This window comes from Neoarius graeffei, chromosome 17 (assembly GCF_027579695.1).
Source record: "Neoarius graeffei isolate fNeoGra1 chromosome 17, fNeoGra1.pri, whole genome shotgun sequence".
NCBI classification, from domain to species: domain Eukaryota; kingdom Metazoa; phylum Chordata; class Actinopteri; order Siluriformes; family Ariidae; genus Neoarius; species Neoarius graeffei.
In genome coordinates this window covers 3,008,557-3,030,048 of record NC_083585.1, presented here as the reverse complement: position 1 = coordinate 3,030,048, position 21,492 = coordinate 3,008,557, and the positions used below count along the sequence as shown (strand labels likewise).

The 21,492-nt window shown below is 42.7% G+C and overlaps 1 protein-coding gene across 2 annotated transcripts in view; it reads left to right on the top strand.

The window, feature by feature from the left end:
- Positions 1–3,558: 3,558 nt before the first annotated feature.
- Positions 3,559–21,492, top strand: part of LOC132901306 (histone-lysine N-methyltransferase PRDM7-like) — a 45,971-nt gene continuing 28,037 nt past the window's right edge. The window contains exons 1-3 of one of the 2 annotated variants that reach the window (XM_060943613.1): positions 3,559–3,851; positions 11,650–11,821; positions 15,416–15,687. In XM_060943613.1, the coding sequence (XP_060799596.1) occupies positions 11,662–11,821; positions 15,416–15,687 (432 nt within the window). In that variant the 5' untranslated portion in view covers positions 3,559–3,851; positions 11,650–11,661. Of the gene's footprint in view, positions 3,852–6,196; positions 6,495–11,649; positions 11,822–15,415; positions 15,688–21,492 lie in introns of those variants that run through there. The other variant, XM_060943612.1, reaches the window with a different exon arrangement.

Genomic DNA, 21,492 nt, shown 5'->3' with positions numbered 1-21,492 from the left:
TGTGAAAGATCATGTGAATGTATATTTAAAATTTTGGGTTCCCCTGTGAAAAGCAGTGGTATTTTAAATTAATGTGTATATACATTGAAGGAAAATAAAGTTCTAATAATTTGGGGTGTGCCTTATTGGTCCTATGTAGCTGAAGCATGCTGCTAGTTTTGGGGTCCCAGGATTACTTTATGTCAAACCTATTGAAAAAAAGGGTTTTCCCATAGAAAAACAATGGCATTTTAATTCGATGAAGATATATGTTGAAGAGGAACTAAATTCCAATAATTTGCAGTGTGCCTTATTAGGACCATGGAGCTGAAGCATGCTGCAAGGTTTGGGTTTCCAAGGTCACTATATGTCAAAGCTATTGAAAAAATGGGTTTCCCCATTGAAACACAGTGGTATTTTAAATTGGTGAAGATATACATTGAAGAAGAACTACAATCCAAAATGTGGGGTGTGCCTCATTGAGCCTATGTAGCTGAAGCATGCTGCAAGGTTTGGGTTTCCAAGGTCACTTTATGTCAAAGCTATTGAAAAAAAAAAAGTGTTTCCCCATTGAAAAACAATGGTATTTTAAATTGATGGAGATATACATTGAAGAGGAACTAAAATCCAATAATTTTGGGTGTGCCCTATTGCGCCTGTATAGGTGATGCATGCTGCAAAGTTTGGGGTCCCAAGGTCACTTTATGTCAAAGCTATTGAGAAAAAAAAAAGTGTTTCCTCATTGAAAAACAATGGTATTTTAAATTGATGGAGATATACATTGAAGAGGAACTAAAATCCAATAATTTGGGGTGTGCCCTATTGCGCCTCTATAGGCAGGCTTTTAGATAGAGGGGCGTCTGGGCGTCTTTTCGACGCCCTGTACTGAAAAAAACAAGAAATTGGACGCCCTACTTTTTAGTACGACGCCCTAAAGACGCCCTAATATTTCCGCCCGTGTTATGTCCGGTAACTTAGCTGAATATGTTAAAAAATCGCCGAGTCTGAGCTTTCCGAGGATCTACAAGCTTTGTTGACACCGCCATTTTGGAAATTTCAGAAGTCTCGCTTTGACAGCTGTCTTTCCCGAAGACGCCCAGGGTTACCATAGCAACAGCACGAGCCCAGAGTACAAAATATAGGCACCCGCCGCAGAGCTACAGAAACACGCGTTTCTATGGCTGCACTAATTTCAAAGTTGTGAGAGCCCTCGTTATAAATAAATGGGTTATTAAATAAATTTGGTGTACAAAGGACTTGTAATATGCGTTCCCAGAGCAGAGGGGGAAAAGATGTATGCCTAGGAGACACTGGCATAAATATCCAGACAATATAGCCGTAGACTATATTGCCGCAGCTAAATGTGGAATGTGGTCTATAGAAAACCGGCCTTACCTGACATGTTATTTATCCCGAATAAATCCTGCATGCATTTCAAAGGTGAGAACAATTTGAAGGTTTTTCATACCTAAATGTAAATTTTTAGTACCTTGGTTTTTACCTTCTAGCTTTGTAATTAATGGGTTTCTATTGAAAAAACGAATACCATTATAATGTTTGAAGACTTAGCCATATTTCCTGTGTGTTTTTTTCTTTGTTATACTAAATCTTTGGACGCTAGCGGCTTTGAAAGCAAAACTGGTCAGCCGGGGTTGGTTGTCACACTGTGTTCGGGGTTGGTTGTCACATGTAATGCAATTGCAATAGGTGTACTACTGACTGAGACAAACACAGCTACAACAAGCTTTATTTATGTAGTATTCTGCGATCAGAAAGCTTTATAGCTAATTTGTCATGCTTAATATGCAACTCCAGCTCAAAAAATCCCAGAAATATACCCATTTTAATAATAATATTCATTAAAAATATACACAGTTTGCAGTGTATTTTGTTTTGGTGTTCCCAAAGTTGATATTGTATTACCAATCTGTTATACCTACATGTATTTTGAATACATTTTCTTTAACATTTTTACATAATTCTCAAAAATATGTATGTATTTTCGGTTCCTGTACCGCCCCATTGAAATAACATTGTGACAACCAACCCTATAGGGTGTCACAATCTGTCAAAGTGTGTTTGACAGCCCATATCTTTTGAACACAATGACATAAAGTAGAAATACCACCTTCCAGTCGTACCTGAGACTTGCAGCTTCCTTTGTACATTGAAAGGGACCCTATTGCAGTGAAACCATTTTGTTTACATTAAGACATTAAAGAAAGTTGTTTTACCTAAAATGAATCTGGCTTGAATTTTTCCATGCACACATGCCTCCCCCCAGTCCAGCCTTACTATTGATACAAGAATGTTGTAACAAAGGCAAAAACACTTGGCTGTATTGCTCAAAATTTGCTGTCAAAATGAAGGAAATAGCATTTGAGAGCATTAGAAATTTCAAAATTTTCCGGGGAAGTACCCCCGGAACCCCCTAAAACACTCGTGCCAGCGGCGCTCAACGCGCCGCTACACCTCGCCACATACAGTGACACCTGCAAAAAAGTTAGACTCCCTAAAAAAAAATCCTGCCTAAAAGCCTGTCTATAGGTGATGCATGCTGCAAAGTTTGGGGTTCCAAGGTCACTTTATGTCAAAGCTATTGAAAAAAGCTTTTGGAAAAAAAGTGTTTCCCCATTGAAAAACAATGGTATTTCACTGATATCTGAATATCCAACGAATATCCAACCAACCTGAAACCAACAGTATTTCACTGATATCTGAATATCCAACGAATATCCAACCTGAAACCGAAACCAACAGTATTTCACTGATATCTGAATATCCAACGAATATCCAACGAATATCCAACCTGAAACCAACTTCACCATGCTTATTTAAAATCCAAAGAGGGATGGAGGGAGGAAAATTAAAACAAAAGAAAGAAATGAAATATAGAGTAGAGAATATTTGATAAAATTAAGGATGTTTTTATTCAGTAAACATTTAAAAAAAATGTTCTACAACACTCTAGCCTAGTGACTTACCAGTAACAAAATAGACTTGAAGTATTCAGATCCGCTCTGCATAAAGCAGCTAAATCCTCTCTCTGTCTCCCGGCAGAAAGCTCCTTGAACACCCTAACACAGCACAAAAGTTTACCATTGTAGGTTTTTGATGAACCAAGTGCCTCGTGGGTTCACATACCGCACGCTGCCGTTATTTCCCCCTAATCACGAGTTTATGGTCTTCCAATATGGCGCAGGGTTTGTTTACTTCCGGTTTCGGGTGACGTCAGTGAAAGGGGTCTAATGGGGGCATTACCGCCACCCACTGGATTGGGGTGTAAAGCAGTCTGAACAAAACGTGTAAACATAAACATAGGAGAAATGAACCCGTTTTTCTAACTCGTCCTCACTTAGTCTACTTTTCTTTTTTGATTAGTCTGGATTTGATATTGTAAATTTAAATGTGCATCAATTTATATTCATCGGACATGAACAAATGAATAAATCTTGAGTAATCTTGAGGGGGGGGGGGTGCGGTGTCGCGGGGGGGGGGGATCGAACGAACCCTCCGATCCCCCCTGGCTACGGGCCAGCTTTTGAAACTCTCTCGCGCATGACGTTCGCAATTTGTCGCAGCCCAGTGAGATACTGGCTTTTGGGTTCGGCTGGGATAGGCGTCCTCCACCCTGAAACTCCGCTCCAGTCCAGGTGGTGGCGGTAACGCGTCCAGTAGCTGCTTCTCCAACCGCCAGAAAAGACTGGAGAAGAAAAAACCGCTGCTCGTCTGAGCCGCTTTAGCCCCTCGAGTTATAAAAATAAAAGTACGTTATTGTGTCTGGCTCTGAGGATTTAAAACCCTTTAGCCCCTCGAGTTATAAAAATAAAAGCACGTTATTGTGTCTGGCTCTGAGGATTTAAAACCCTGAGGTAAGTTAAACTGAAGGTGTGTGGTCGAATCCCAAATATATCTCCACTTTACTGTTTTAGGAACTCCGTTCAGTATGAAATAATGCCGTGTGCACCCTAGATAGTGCACTATTTATCCACTCAGGAGAGAGTTGTAGTTTGGCTAACCTGTTTAGTTGTATATTGAAAGTATTTAAATCTTCACTTCAAGTTCATTTCCATCGCTTTCTTTTTTCTTCTAAATTGCAACTTCCTCGCAATTCCAACTTTTTATTTCTCAAAATTTCAACTTGATTTCTCACAGACTTTTTTTTCTCGGGGTTTTTATTTTTTTTAATTATTATTATTATTATTATTATTATTATTATTATTATTATTATTATTGTTGTTGTTGTTAAGCTAATCAGGCAGAATCACCCCCTCTGCAGTGTGTTGAGCAGAAAGCTTTACACACTGAAAATGAAAATGGATGAAATCATAGGGGACTGTTTTAGGCATGGTTTCCCGAACCGGGAGGTCTTGTTGTTGGAAGAATCGTATGGTGTTGAGCTCGAAGCCTCTGATCCCTGGAGAGAGAGAACTGTGTCTAACAATTAGCTCTGGCAGCAATGAAACCTCTTACTTTAACTCAGGGCTGGTTTTATACGCAGGGCTTTATTAGGCACTGCAAACTCTTCTTCTGCGTGTTTCTTCTTAAACTTATTCATCTTCCGTACAAATTTCGATTTCAAATAACCCAATAACCGTACATCGCACACAGACAAACAATACATCAAAACGTGCGGCTCGATCGGACTCGGTGTGCTATTACTTTGTTCAGAATTCTACGATTTTTAGTCGTGAAAAAAATCACGCAAAATTTTCCATTAATTTCTATGGGAATAAATGAAAAAAATCGCACATTTTCAACGTTTTTCAAACATCCGCTGCTCTGGCATGCTTTCACCTGGAGACATGATTCAAACTTTAAAACGGAGACAAACTTCTCCTGTGTGGATCTGCCATTCAGCTTTTTTTGCTAGGTTGTATACTTTTTGATCAGTCGCAGATCAATCACCATGATCAATTCTGGAGAAATTCAGACTTTATAATGAGTGTCTATGCAGTCGAGCTAGAGTGAGCTAGAGTGTACACAGCTTTAAAAAAAATGCTCTACATTTCTCATTAAAACTGTGTTTTCAGCCACAAATTTCACTCTCCCAGAGCATTTTTTAACATAGTTACTGGGAGACCAAATGTTCTCCCAGTGGCCAGATTTGGTCTCCTAGTCAATGCAAAACCAGCTTCACTGGGAGACCAAATTTTAAACCAAGTTATGTCTTATCATTTGGTTCAATCAGTTGCAATTAATTAACCAAGTACCATGTAAGTATACATTTAACAAGGAAAATGAAGATATATGTTATAAGATATACAGACGATCATGTTGGTTAAGAAAAACAAAACTAAAATTTGGTTACTGAGATGGCTGATGTCAGAATCTGATGTCATTACTGTGTAACTTTGAGTGTCTTTGACATAACACAAGGGCAAATACAGACCCAATTACATACCGTATAACGGTGCCCAAATTACGGGCTTGTCAAAAGGCCCAAAATAGAACTTACGAAAATCGGCCAAATTAGAAGAAAATATCCTGTTTCATAAGGGTGGAGAACCCAAAATATTTTTAAATTATTGTTAAATGTCATTTTTTGGCATATATATTTCAATTTGTTGTTCAGTCACTTCATAACATGAAGTGAACATGAAATGCGTCTAGCGATTACCGTAAACCGTGTCTGAGTCTCTGACGTCTGAATGTCATAAAATATACTTCCTTTGTTTATGTTGTGAAATTCTCAACGATTCATGATAACACGTGGCTGTCGGTTTGTGATACTGTTGATAGTATAGATTGACAAGTGGTCGTCATGCCGGGTCGTGGTAGACCTAAAGGCCAATTTATGCTGACAACCCAGTCCTCGCAGATGGCGTCGCAGATGGCGTCTGCGAAGCCCCCCCCCTTCGCAGATGCTCTACGTGCACCTTCCAAAAATTGTGACCACCACAGACAGCCTCACAGACAGCGTCGCAGACAAGAGGGCTCTGATTGGTCCACTCTACATCCGCTGTACACACACTTCCGCTTCCCTACTTTCCCGGTTTGGTTTGTTTTCACGACCGCCATTTTTAAAAACACGAGCAAAGATGGAGCAGCACGAAGAGCGGTTGATTGAGGAAGTGAGGAAGTACGTACATCTATACGGCTCCAGTTCTAGTCATTATAAGGACAGCGAGGATAAACACTCCACTAACCACACCCACCAACTACTCCTAGCGATTTCGTAACTTCACGCCCCCTTGCGTTGTGGCGGTGAATAACATCGTGCACGCCTATTACTCCCCACTCAACAATAAATTACAACTGTCTGTGAAAAGCTATCTGCGAAAGCCTTGTCGCAAGAGCATGCAGAGCCCTTAAGACAACTGGTAAATCACATAATAAGAACAGTAGTTCATATATTCATGGAAAACGCACAATCGATGGCATTATTAAGTCTACAGGCGGGGGAATGGGGAGGTTTATCACACGACAGAACAGTCAGAAGACATCAGACGATATTGTTGACAAGGTCGAGGTCATTGACTTGTCGTCTGCAACAGCTGCCTTACAGTTGCCAGGTATGTTATGGATTTTTATTACATATTTTATGTGAGACTTTTATGTAATCTGCTTTGTACCAGCTTATTTTTAAACTTAAGTGAAAATTATTTTTATCCCATTTATGCCCAAATTAATTTATACCAAATTATATTGGAAGTTGAATTGAAATAGATGTGCGCCCAAATAGATGCTGTGATCATAATTAGGCTTACAAAATATTTTTGTCTTTTTTATTTATTCAGAATGTTGGAGAAAACTTTTGACTTTTTAGATACAGCACTACTTTATACTTGCACATGATTATGTAATTTCTATTATTTTTATTGCTTGATATATATTTATAATTGGTTAAACTTACTAAAAATGATACGTCAAAATTTTCGGCACGCTACGCGCGAAAATAGTAAAAAAAAAAAACATTTTTAGGCTCGCCATGGTGCCCAAATTAAAAACCTGTCTTTGCATCACCGAATATGCTGCAGCGGTGCAGCCGCATGGACTCTGGGGCCTGTGATTGTATTGCCCAGGCCATTTGGTCTCCTAGTGGAAAATCCTTAAAAAATGCTCTGCACTCTACACATAATTTTCTCAAAAGTTGGAGTCACACTTGTCTTGATTCACACGATGTGTCTACCTAAACGATAGGATTTACAGTTTTCGCACAAGAAGCCTCAAAGTGGCAGGTTCACAGCCCAACTGCTCCATTAACTCCCATTATAATCCCGACAGTGATTTTACTACAAAATCAGAAATGTCAGTTGTTTTCAACTCGCTCTGTTGTCCACATTTTTTACACTAGGGACAAAAAAATTACATCAATGTGTTCATGAGCGCCTTGTAGCGCTCAGTGTGAAAGAATTTTGTGAATAGCTCCTTTCATTTTCGTGTAAATCGCCGTTGTTCGATGAGAAGGAAATCTGAGAAAAAGCTCTCTTTGCCTGTAATCTTATGTCTCTGCTCTGCACCTGAGCACCGTCACCAAAGCAGCCAGCTCCAGTCAGGGAGCAGATGGGGGAGGGGCTGCTCTCTTTCTCTCAAACACACACATGATCATAGCATCACAGCATCATAGCAAGTCACACATTCACACAGTACAGTACAACTCCTGCAATAGCGACTGCTACACCCACTGCATCACTCTCACGATTTCCCACAGGGGAATTGTCTAGTTCAACTTATTCATTCAGGGATGTGTTCTCTCTCCCTTACTTTTTATCCTTTATACAGATATGTGTAAGAGTGTCTATGAAAACAGGCACATTTTAAAATTTGCGGACGATACCGTCATTGTAAGTTTGTTGCACAATAATGAATACAGCCATGGTCCAGTCTTGGAGGATTTTATTAGGTGGTGTGATCTTTCTCTCTTGGTGCTTAATACATCCAAAACAAAGGACATGATTATTGATTTTAGAAATCAGGCTCCAAACTATGATTCCACAGTCATCAAGGGCCAATCTGTTGAACGCGTGGATAATTACAAGTATCTTGGGATTGTCATTGATGATAAATTGACTTTTAACAAGAACTGCGAAGCAGTATGCAAGAGGGGACATCAGCGGTTGTTTTATCTTCGGAAATTGTTCCGTTTTAACATTGATAAAACTATGCTGACCCTATTTTATCATGCTTTTACTGAGTCATTGTTATCTTTTGCCTTCATGTCTTGGTTTGGTAATCTGTCACTACAGGACAAAAACTCCCTGAACCAAATAAATGGGCTGGGTGGCTAATTGGGAAGCCTCAACCCACCATGTCTTCTCTTTATGACATAGTTACAACGTAAAGCTACCTGTATTCTTAAAGATGGCTCACACCCTTTGCATGGTGAGTTCCAGCTCCTTCGCTCTGGTCGTCGTTTTGGGGTCCCAAAGGGAAGGACAAAACGGTACAGAAAGAGCTTTGTACCAACAGCAATTGTATTGCTGAACAGTAAGGCCCAGAGGTGAATAATTTTGTTCATACTGAACAGTTGATGATGAAGCACTTTTTAAAGATCACACTTTTAAGGATTGTATATGTTAGGATGTGTGTACTGTTGTTGTCTTGTCTGTTACAATGTATTTTACATAGCTGTTATTTTGTATTGGGATCACTGAATTCTTGCCTGCACAACGAATTTACCAGTACTATGGTATGGTACAAATAAAGAAACCTTGGACCCGCCCTCCATTCTCAAACTGCTGCTAGGCCATGTCCCCACTGCCACATACCCCCACCGGTCGACTCGGGCCAGGGAGCCATCCATCCTGCAGTGGACTCCCCCTTCAGTGGAACAGGAAGTCTGCTACCACCATCTGTGCCCTGGCCTGTGGACCACCTCGAATGTAACCTCCTGGAGGGTGAGATACCAATGGGTGATCCGCACATTGGCATCCATCATGCGGTGGAGTCACTGGAGGGGCACGTGGTCCGAACAGAGAGTGAAAGGGCACCCCAGCAGGTAGTATTGGAAGGTGAGGACTGCCCACTTGATGGCCAGGCACTCCTCTTTAATGGTGCTGTGCATCAAGAGCTTGCAGCTGATTTACAGTTCCTTGCTCTCCACCTTCTGGTACAAAACGGCCTCCAGCCTTCTGTCCGATGCGTCTGTCTGTAAAATGAAGGGGAGAGAGAAGTCAGGGGAGTGTAAAAGTCCCCCCCCCCCCCCACACACACACACACTGCAGCTTTTACCTTGGTGAAAGCCTGTTGGCACTCCTCCGTCCACTGGACTGGATCTGGTGCTCCCTTTTTAGTGAGATCAGTCAGTGGGCTAGTGACATCTGAATAATTAGGTATGAACCTAGGATAGTAGCCAGCCAGCCCCAGGAACTTCCTCACCCCCTTTTTGGTCTTGGGCCTCGGGCAAGCCGCAATCGCAGCAGTCTTGTCAATTTGGGGATACACCTGCCCATAACCCAGATACCGTACTTCCACCCACCCACTTGCACATTTTTTTGGGGTTAGCTGTGAGACCCACATGCCTCAGTGACTCTAGGACAGCCCTAAGGTGTTCAAGGTGCCGAGGACAATCGTTGCTGTACGCGATAATGTCGTCAAGGTACATTGCCACATAGGCAGTGTGGGGATTGAGGATATTCTCCATGAGCTGCTGGAATGTGGCGGGAGCCCCAAATAACCCAGAAAGAAGCGTGCCAAACTGGTGTAATCCAAACGGTGTGGAAAAGGCCATTTTCTCTCAGGATAGAGGAGTCAAGGGGATCTGCCAATATCCCCTTGTTAAATCCAGTGTCGAATAAAAGTGAGCAGCATCTAACCGATCAAGCAACTCATCAATGCGAGGCATTGGGTATGTGTCGAATTTAGACACCACGTTGACTTTTTTCTATAGTTTACAAAGAACCAGACCGATCTATCAGTCTTGGGTACCAGGACCGCCGGGCTGCTCCAGTCACTGTGTGATTCCTCAATCACAGACGCGGAAGGAGAATACGGGAGGACACCACTGGTGCAGTGGGCCAGCTGTGGGGAGCCAGCCCCTGTCTCTGTGGTGGGGGACGGGAAGAGAAGGGAGAAGAGGTGACCCATCTGCCTGCTGTCGGAACCAGCATCAGATGGCCCTCCACCAACTTGATGGCTTGCTCCAGGGACACTGAGCGATGATGCTGGACTCAGTCTGCCGTTCCTTCCGGAAGTTGAGCGATAAACTGTTCCAGTGTCACCAGATCGATGATCCTGTTGGTGTCATGGTCTTCCACCCTCAGCCGCTATTGGTCGAATGAGAACGGCCGGCTGACCTCCTCCAATGTCCGTGTCCAGGAGCACTGGCGATGTTGTTCCAGAGAGTGGCCGACACACTACAGGATGGCTCTCTTCAGGTCGGTGTATATGAGCTGGCTGCCGGCAGCGAGCTGCTGTGTGGCGGGCTGTGCCTCGCCAGTCAGGAGCGGAAGTAGGCATGCTGCGCGCTGCTCGACTGGCCACCCCCACACTTCGGCTGCTGGCTTGAAGTGAGCAATTAAAGCCTTCCGGATCGTTGTACGGGCCCATTTTTGTGAGGGTGCTGTGGGGAGGGTCCGCTGTGGTTGAGGTCCCCGACAACACAAGCAGATGCCGGAACGCTTGGCGATCTTCCTGCTGGGCCAGTATCAAGGCTTCAAAGCATTGCTCTTGTTCCGTCCGGAGGGCGGTCAGCGCTTGATTCTGGTTCTGCTGGGCAGTAGCGAGGGCATGGATGAGATCCTTCAATGGGGAAGACTTCATGTGGTGGTTCCCTTCTGTACTCCCGGGTTTCGGCACCACTCTAATACATCCCTCATGTGGGTGGAGTACAGAAGCATGGCAGGCGAGAGACGACGTTCACACACACCTTTTTATTTTTGTGTTGTTTTTCAGCTTTAACGTCCGTTTAGGTACACAGACGTGTGCGTACACACAGTTGTGTTTTGGTCTGGGGAAATCTCTTCTGTCTGCTCTCTCCCTCTTTTTCGGTTCTCCACAGTCACTGCAATGAGCACACACACATTTAATTGACAACAGGTGCATTGACTTTGCCACTCACCTTCCCTGGCCCCGCCCTACATTCACAAACTGACACTAAGCCACGCCCCCACTGCCACAAATGCATTTGAAGTTCTTCATACTAACTGTCCAGGTTTTTGTGTCATGCCGAGATAATCATTATAAAGAATTGCGATGCCTTCTCTGCCAGTTAGACGAGGCTGGTGTATATAACTGCAACCAGGAGGACTAGTTTCATTTAATGCTACAGACTCCTTTGGTTTAATCCATGTTTCTGTTTAAACACAGTACATTAAACTGCTGATCAGTAAGAAGTTCATTAACAGTTCGTGCTTCAGACATAAGAGAGAAAATATTTAAAAGTCTTACCTTTTACAGTAGGTCAAAGGTGCTGGCAGCGGCTGTACAGTCAGTATGATCTAATTTTATATTAATTAGATTATTAGAACAAAGTCTGAGTATTTCTACTTTTTTGTATAGCTCGGGGAACAGGCACAGTCTCAATGTAATGAAACCTGTGTGATGATTCTGTGCAGGTAGCAGACAGACAGTTTAGCCTGTCCGTCTGCTCCCTGGCCTTGGCTCTGGATTGTCGTGGATTAACTAGGCCTGTTCTGAGACTATGAGCTATGCTGCGAGAAATGAGAGCAGCATCTTCCCGAGTGGGATGGATACCATCCCGCCCTAACAGATTTGTTTGATTTTTAGCTGTGTGAGGACATGAAAACCGAGACATCCATGGATGGAGAGACCTCAGAAGCCTGTGTGAAGAAAGAGGAGACGCTGGAGCTGAATATCTACAGCTATGGAGACGATCTCGACAACCCACCTGAAGGTCTCTCTGTTAAAGTGGAAGATCCTGATGATAAAGACTATCTCTGTAAGACATTAGGCCACTCTGGTGCTCAGTAACACTCACTGTTTATTCTACCTTGCACACTATCTGGTGCACTAAAAGTGCAATACAGTTCATTTGGCATGTAGCCTCAGTCTCTCTTATAATTTTAATCAACAATTTGACATTGAAATTTAGATTTTTTATTGATTAAAGTCTGAACTTTGTTTATAGAGCGTGTAACATGGTAGCAAGGAGTGAGAGAAACTTTGTTTGTTTATTTATTTATTTAAAATACTTTAGTCATTATAAACCGAGGATGTTAGCCTGAACAAAAAAAAGCATGGAATATCACACGATGGGTGTGTATTAAAAAAAAATCTATGCTGCGTGGTTTTATTTTCATATTACAGCATGGCCCAAAATGTATGATTCCTCTCAAACCATAGTGATTTGCTTGTTATTGCAATTTTGAATTTATTAATGAATGACACATTCAATGTTTAATTTGTTTCTGTTTACATTGAATGTTGCACAATGTCTGTCATTCTCTCTAGCCACTCCTTTGTTTTATTCTGAGACAAAAAAAAAAAAAAGTGGGATGTCGTGTGACTGAGAAACCAGAAAGCACAAAGTCCTCTGTCCTGAAGACTCTTCCATCTTGGGAAACTTACTGACTGATACCTGGGTCTCCTTCCATAAATGTTAAATAAATGTGTCGTAACGTCTTCACCACATTAGAAGATTATAGGTCTTCCACCCATTTGTCATCCAGTGTGGTCACCTGCTAGTATCCACCCACAAGCCAGGTCTCTCTAACCATGTGAGTGAAGGCTAACACGTACTTCCTCCAAGACATGTAAAGCCATCAAACTCCTCTTTTTCAATTGCAGCTCATGCTGTGTCACATGATAGCAAAACACACATGGAGGACAGTGTTATGTGCTCTATTCCCCACATGCATAAGCTCGCAGAAGATCCCAACCAGCTGTGATTTAATAGAGGACAGAGAGTATGCCCCTCATTATGCCTCTGGAATGGAATGTTCAATAAGAGACAGTGGGTGTGAGAGACAGGAGTCCAAATATATGGATTTCGGGGCATCACAGTGGCGCAGCTTCGGGGTCCTGGATTCGATTTTAAGCTCGGGTTGCTGTCTGTGTGAAGTTTTGCAAGTTCTCCTCCTCGTTGGACTGCGTTGGACTATTTATTTATTTACTTACTGTGTGGACAGAAGAAGAAACTTTTTATTTGTCACATGCACACTTCAAGCACAGTGAAATTCATTCTCTGCATTTAACCCATCTGAAGCAGTGAACACGCGCACGCGCGCACACACCCAGGGCAGTGGGCAGCCACACCAGAGCGCCCGGGGAGCAGTCAGGGCTCCGGTACCATGCTCAAGGGCACCTCAGCCCAAGGCCGTCCCACGTTAACCTAACTGCATGTCTGGTTTGTGGGGGAAACCAGAGCACCCAGAGGAAACCCACACAGACACGGGGAGAACATGCAAACTCCACACAGAAAGGCCCTCGCCGGCCGCTGGGTTCAAACCCAGAACCTTCTTGCCATGAGGCAACCGTGCTAACCATTACACCACCGTGCTGCAGTTAATTTTGTTTGTACTTGCATGTGATTTTTATAACAAATTTGGGAAATTCTGTTCCCCAGAAGATAAGCAAACAAGTAGCTGAATTTAAAACAACCCTGACCAGGCAAGTCCTAAGAGAATACTGTAAATACATCATGCAGTGCCACAGTCATGTTAATGAACATTCATTTTATTTTGCCCTGCAAGCTTCGTATCTGACCATTTGTTTACTCCCACAAGGAAGTAAAAAAAAAACCTCATACTCATATCCAGTGCTGGCACAAAATATGGAAATGCCTAGGAAAAGATCGATTTTGCATACTTAATCCGTGCAAATGACATCAGAATCTGCACTGAAGGCAACTGAAATACATTATGAAGATACAGAGACACCTTTTAACCACAATTTTATACTTTACCCATGAAAGTACTAGCAGTTTTGGCCATTGTTGTGTGATAAACATCATAAAAAAATTGGAAATAGTATCTCTTTTTGTTTAATTTAGCCCCAAAAACCACCTTTATCACTCCTTGTTGGGCAATCCTACCATGATATGCTAATTATTCCACAGGTGAAAACCATTAACTAAATCATGTGGTCTCTACAAATAATTCATTAGAAAAAGTATTTATGCTCTGACTACAGCCAGGCAACAGGCAGAAATGGCATCAGAGAGAGAAACTACAGAAGAGCAGCAGCATATTAGGATGAAAGTTTTGCGGGAGTTGGGCCATTCATATTGAGCCATGGCAAAGAAACTGCATGTGACCCACAGTGCTGTCTGGAAATGCCTCAAGCATCACCAGAAGACTGGGAACATCAAGAACATTTCAGGCAGAGGAAGGAAGAAAAAGTTGACTAAAGCTGATGTCCAGTGCCTCAAGACTACATCCTTACGAGAGAGGAAGAAATCCAGCAAGGAACTGGCACAGGACCTCCAAGATGCTACAGGCAAGGATGTCTCCCCACACCTGGTTAGGAAGACGCTCTCAGCAGAAGGCCTCAAAGGTCATGTGTCAGTGTGCAAAACATTTGTTGAGAGGTGGAAATAAGCAGAAGAGACTTAACTGGCCAAAAATTCACAGGAGTTGGATTTCTGAGCAGTGGAAAAGGGTCATGTTCTCAGATGAGAAGAAATTTTGAATTATTTGGCAACGCTATGCAACAGTAAGTCAGGTGCAGAAAGGGAGAAAGATACAAGGCAAACTGTATTTCTCCCACAGTAAAACATGGCAGAGGGGTCCTGCAAGTATAGGGAGCTATCACCTACAATGGAGTTGGTCATCTCTACAAAATAGATGGGACCCTCACTGCTGACAAGTACAGACAAATCCTTATCCATCATGCTGTGCCTTCTGGAAGAGCTCTCATTGGCAACAACTTAATCTTCCAGCAAGATAATGACCCAAAACACACAGCTGGGATGGTTAAACAGTATTTACAAAACAAAGAACAAGATGTCAGCTTGACAATTCTTGATTGGCCAGCTCAAAGTCCTGACATGAATATAATTGAGCAAGTCTGGAACTACATGGAGCGAGAGAAGGTGAAAAGGGCTCCTTCAAACCTGCCACAGCTCTGGGAAGTGTTGCAAGACATTTGGAGATCAATTCCACTTGATTTTATTCATAAATTTTATGATAGCATGCCTGATCGTGTCAGTGCACTTCAGTGTCAAGGGGTTCCATACCAAATATTGATATTTCAGAATGATTTACTCTGGGTACTTGTAACATTTGTTTGTTATGATGAAAATATTTAGTTTATTAAGAGAACTTGAGAACAAAAGGTCAAATTGTGGTGTTTTGTCATTTTGGTAGGTGTTTCCATATTTTTTGCCAATACTGGTACTTTGTTGTGTCCTGTTTGATCCCAGTCCTGATGGACACCTAGTCTCAACCAGATGCTCAGTGAACCTTACTGGCAAGCTTTCTTAGGATAATCTTTATACAGTACTAATGTACCGTATATGGTCTTAGATAGACACACACAGATTGCACACACATTTGGGCCTCATTTCTTCCTGTTGTGTTTTCTCTACTCCTAGACTGTGAAGTTTGCAAATCCTTCTTCCTCAACAAATGCGAGGTTCATGGACCACCCCTCTTCATCCCCGATACTCCTGTTCCCATGGGAGTCCCTGACCGAGCCAGACAAACACTTCCTCCTGGGCTAGAAATCCAGAAGTCCAGTATTCCTGATGCAGGCCTAGGAGTGTTTAATAAGGGGGAGACTGTTCCAGTAGGTGCACACTTCGGCCCCTGCCAGGGAGAGCTGGTGAACCGAGAGGAAGCCAAGAACAGTGGAGACTCCTCGGTTGTGAGTTTGTCATAAATTTTATTATAAAGATTGTATATTTTTATGAAACAAAATATGATGACTAGATGAAGGTAGCTCCAATTAATATCAATTTCTTCTAGCAGATGATATGTGGAGTAGTGGTGTAAATCGCAAGTTTGAGCACAATGCGGTCCGACATCGGTTCTTTTAGCCAGTGTGGTGGAACTTGCCTGTTAATAAAAATACTAGTAACACCTCAGTGCTCAAGTTGTCTGTGTCTATGCGTCAGCCCTGTGATGACCTGGTGACTTGTCCAGGGTGTACCCCGCCTTTTGCCCGTAGTCAGCTGGGATAGGCTCCAGCTTGCCTGCGACCCTGTAGAACAGGATAAAGCGGCTAGAGATGATGAGATGAGACAGTATATACCCGGTGTGCTGTGAGACAAAGTGAAGTGTGCTGTGGAATTTTGAGCAACCCCATGCATTTTCATGCAGGCTCATGAAATAATATTTTTTTAAAATACAACAATGACTGTACTTTTTCATTAAAAATGTTTGTAGGTAGTCACTTTTTTTTACTTTTTTTTTTTTTTTTTTAATCTAAATGGCCTTTAATTCCATTTTGAAAATACATTTGGTTCCAGGGAGGAGGATTATTATTGTAGCAACCAGAAAAGGCAGTCGCTTTAGTTGTTGCCAGTTCCACGGAGCCTTGCCAGAGTGCAAAGGCTCATGGGGCTGTTAATGTTAAAGCTTGGAGAACATTAGGGGCTAAATAGCAATGAGCCACCTTGACCAAGACTCCTGCAGTAATTGACCACCTCTGTCCAGTATTTCTGATAGGCATGTATCTTGTAGTAAAATAAAACATCTAGAACCATGTTATGTACAACCCCGATTCCAAAAAAGTTGGGACAAAGTACAAATTGTAAATAAAAATGGAATGCAATGATTTACAAATCTCAAAAACTGATATTGTATTCACAGTAGAACATGGACAACATATCAAATGTCGAAAGTGAGACATTTTGAAATTTCATGACAGCAGCACATCTCAAAAATGTTGGGACAGGTCATTAGGTCAATTGGCAATAGGTCATTAACATGACAGGGTATAAAAAGAGCATCTTGGAGTGGCAGCAGCTCTCAGAAGTAAAGATGGGAAGAGGATCACCAATCCCCCTAATTCTGCACTGACAAATAGTGGAGCAATATCAGAAAGGAGTTCGACAGTGTAAAATTGCAAAGAGTTTGAACATATCATCTACAGTGCAGAATATCATCAAAAGATTCAGAGAATCTGGAAGAATCTCTGTGCGTAAGGGTCAAGGCCGGAAAACCATACTGGGTGCCCATGATCTTCGGGCCCTTAGACAGCACTGCATCACATACAGGCATGCTTCTGTATTGGAAATCACAAAATGGGCTCGGGAATATTTCCAGAGAACATTATCTGTGAACACAATTCACCGTGCCATCCACCGTTGCCAGCTAAAACTCTATAGTTCAAAGAAGAAGCCGTATCTAAACATGATCCAGAAGCGCAGACGTCTTCTCTGGGCCAAGGCTCATTTAAAATGGTCTGTGGCAAAGTGGAAAACTGTTCTGTGGTCAGACGAATCAAAATTTGAAGTTCTTTATGGAAATCAGGGACGCCGTGTCATTCGGACTAAAGAGGAGAAGGACGACCCAAGTTGTTATCAGCGCTCAGTTCAGAAGCCTGCATCTCTGATGGTACGGGGTTGCATTAGTGCATGTGGCATGGGCAGCTTACACATTTGGAAAAACACCATCAATGCTGAAAGGTATATCCAGGTTCTAGAGCAACATATGCTCCCATCCAGACGACGTCTCTTTCAGGGAAGACGTTGCATTTTCCAACATAACAATGCCAAACCACATACTGCATCAATTACAGCATCATAGCTGCGTAGAAGAAGGGTCCGGGTACTGAACTGGCCAGCCTGCAGTCCAGATCTTTCACCCATAGAAAACATTTGGCGCATCATAAAACGGAAGATACGACAAAAAAGACCTCAGACAGTCGAGCAACTAGAATCCTGCATTAGACAAGAATGGGTTAACATTCCTATCCCTAAACTTGAGCAACTTGTCTCCTCAGTCCCCAGATGTTTACAGACTGTTGTAAAGAGAAAAGGGGATGTCTCTCAGTGGTAAACATGGCCTTGTCCCAACTTTTTTGAGATGTGTTATGAAATTTAAAATCACCTAATTTTTCTTTTTAAATATACATTTTCTCAGTTTAAACATTTGATATGTCATCTATGTTTTATTCTGAATAAAATATGGAATTTTGAAACTTCCACATTATTGCATTACGTTTTTATTTACAATTTGTACTTTGTCCCAACTTTTTTGGAATCAGGGTTGTACAGAGCATAGGATGTCACATAAGTCAATCAGTCCCTATCCCAGTCCACGATCCCACCCTGCCTGAAGTCCTCTACCATCTTCTATTGCCAAAAAAAGACCATTAGCAGCCTGAATGACCACTGACCAGTGGCACTTACTCCCGTCATCATGAAGCGCTTTGAGCAACTGGTTCAGACTTGCATCATCTCAAGTCCCCCACCCATGTTAGACACCAGTATACTTGTAGAGCTAATGGGTCTACAGAGGACGCCATAGCAACAACTCTCCACACTGCCCTCACTCACCTTGAGCAGCAGGAGAGCTATGATAGGCTGTTCTTTGTGGACTTTAGCTCAGCATTCAACACCATTCTCCCTCACAGACTGGTGTCCAACCTGACAGACCTGAGACTGTCTTAATTCATCTGCCTCTGGATAAAGGACTTCCTGTCTGATTGCCTCAGCAATGGCTTCCCACTCTTCACCCTCTAGTCAAGTCAAGTTTATTTGTATAGTGCTTTTAACAATAGACATTGTCGCAAAGCAGCTCTACAGAATTTGAACGACTTAAAACATGAGCTAATTTTATCCCTAATCTATCCCCAATGAGCAAACCTGTGGCAACGGTGGCAAGGAAAAACTCCCTCAGACGACATGAGAAAGAAACCTCGAGAGGAACCAGACTCAAAAGGGAATCCATCCTCATTTGGGTGATAAGAAACAATGTGATTCTAACATTAACATGAAATCAGTTTTGTTGATGTTCTAACTCTTCATTGATGGATACTTGAGTGCAAAACTGTTCATGACAACTGCAGTCCTAAAGTTAGCAAGTCAGCTGTAGTCCTCAGCCATAAAAGCATTACTGTAAGAGTCCAGAGTATCTTCCAAGTGTGACTTTCAACTGTCCATATGGGGCCATCCTCCACAGGAGCGATGTGATGAGACTCCAACCAGATGTAGGGCATCAGAATGGATCAGGCAGGTCTGAGGAGCAGAAGAGGTCAGGATTGCCATGTAACTCAGTGGGACAGATGGGGGGAGGGGGAGAGAAAGAGAGAAAACACTGGTTGTTGGGTATGCCCAATGTCACCTGATGAGTAGAAACAGTATACATTTTGCACTGAGTACAAGCAGGGACTCTGGCAACTAACTATGACAGCATAACTAAAAGGGAGAGCCAGAAGGTAGCACAGGCATGAGGGAGCCCCAGGACATAAAGCAGCAGCCACTACAGGATCAACAAATTCGAGCAAGTGAATGGGGAACTGACAACATCCATACATCCCAGTTACCAAAACACAGTCTGAGGACCCTCCAGATCTACTCCTTTCCCTCATAAACACTCTTAACAAAAGGCTTGGCTAAACAGATCTGCGTTCAGCCTTGACTTCAACATGGACTGTTTCTGATTCCCGAGCACTACTTGAAAGGCTGTTCCATAACTGTGGAGCTTTGTAAGAAAAGGCTCTGCCCCCTGATGTAGCCTTCACTATACAAGGTACCAGCAGATAGCCTGCACCTTTTGATCTAAGTAGGCGTGGTGGGTCATAGAGGAGCAGAAGTTCACTCGGGTACTGTGGCGCGAGACCATTCAGTGCTTTCAAGGTCAAGAATAGTATTTTACAATCAATGTGAAATTTGATTGGGAGCCAATGCAGTGTGGATAAGACAGGGGTGATACGGTCATATTTTCTAGTTCTAGTAAGGACTCTTGCTGCTGCATTTTGAACTAACTGGAGCTTGTTTATGCACTTATTGGAACATCCAGACAGTAAGGCATTACAATAATCCAACCTGGAGGTAACAAAAGCATGAACTAATTTTTCTGCGTCATGTAGTGACGTTGAATTTCTTCTCTTAGAAATATTTCTGAGATGAAAGAAAGCTAACCGGGTAATGTTATTGATGTGAGTTTTGAATGAAAGTCCGGGGTCAATAATCACTCCGAGGTCTTTTACTGCTGCACGTGAAGAAACAGAAAGGCCATCCAGAGTTACTGTGGAATCAGAAAACTTACTTCTAGCTGCATGTGGTCCGAGTACAAGTACTTCAGTCTTGTCAGAGTTAAGCAGAAGGAAGTTAATAAGCATCCACAGGGGTGATAGCGTTCCGGCGCCGCGCCGGATTTCCGGCGTACCGTGGCTGGGGAAAAAAAAAATCTAGTTTGCCCATTGTCCTGTGTCATTCTGAGATGCGCAGATACAGTAAAGGGAATTCGGAATTCCCTTTACTGTCTATCTGCGCATCTCAGAATGACACAGGACAATGGGCGAACTAGATTTTTTTTTTTTTTCCCCCAGCCACGGTACGCCGGAAATCCGGCGCGGCACCGGAACGCTATCACCCCTGCATCCAGTGTCTAATGTCCTTCACACATTCCTCAATTCTATTAAGCTGGTGTCTCTCATCTGGTTTTGCAGAAACAGAACCATACAACTATGTGTCATCAGCATAACCGTGGAAACTTATATCATGTTTATGAATAATATCACCCAGAGGTTTTTTATATATATATATATAAGTTTTTTGCTCACCGGCCACTGTGGCTAGTGGTTTTCCTGAGTCACTAGCCATTCAGCCTTTTCACTCGCCACAATTTTGTTGCCAGCCAGGATGTGATTCTTCCGGATTTTTCCGGATTTTCAGGCATAAAAATGCGACCCTCGTGAATCATGCAAATTCGTTTTTTGGGGGGGTAGGACCACATTATCCATAGGCAACTCCAATGAGCCACGCGTGCGCATAATAACCTACCCTAGGTTAAGCGGTACCAATAATAATAATAATAATAATAATAATAATAAAAACTAGAGACAATTCCCTTGTGGGAAATTGTGAGAGTGATGCAGTGTGCGGAGCAGTCACAGCTGCAGGAGCTGAGCTGCATTGTGTGAATGAGGCTTCAGGCATGTCTCTGTCTGAGAGGGAGCAGCCCCGCCCTCCTGTGTGTGTGAGAGAGTGAGCAGCCCCTCCCCCACCCGCGCGCTGCGCACACAGAAAGGGCAGTATTTGCTCAGAGTGCACCCTCCAAACAACGGGGATTTACACGAAAACGGAAGGAGATATTCACAAAATTCTTTCAGAGTGAGCACCACAAGGGTCTCCTGAACACACTGATGTAATTTTTTTGTTTGTAGTGTAAAACATGAGGACACTAGAGCGAGTTAAAAACGAGTGACTTTTCTGATTTTGCAGTCAGAGCGCTGTTAAGGCCTCTGCATGCTCTTGTGACAAGGCTTTCGCAGATAGCTTTTCACAGACAGTTGTAATTTATTGTTGAGTGGGGAGTAATAGGCGTGCACGATGTTATTCACTGCTACAACGCAAGGGGGCGCGAAGTCGCGAAATTGCTAGGAGTAGTTGGTGGGTGTGGTTAGTGGAGTGTTTATCCTCTGGTTACTTATAATGACTAGAACTGGAGTCGTATAGATGTATGTACTTCCTCACTTCCTCGATCAACCGCTCTTCTT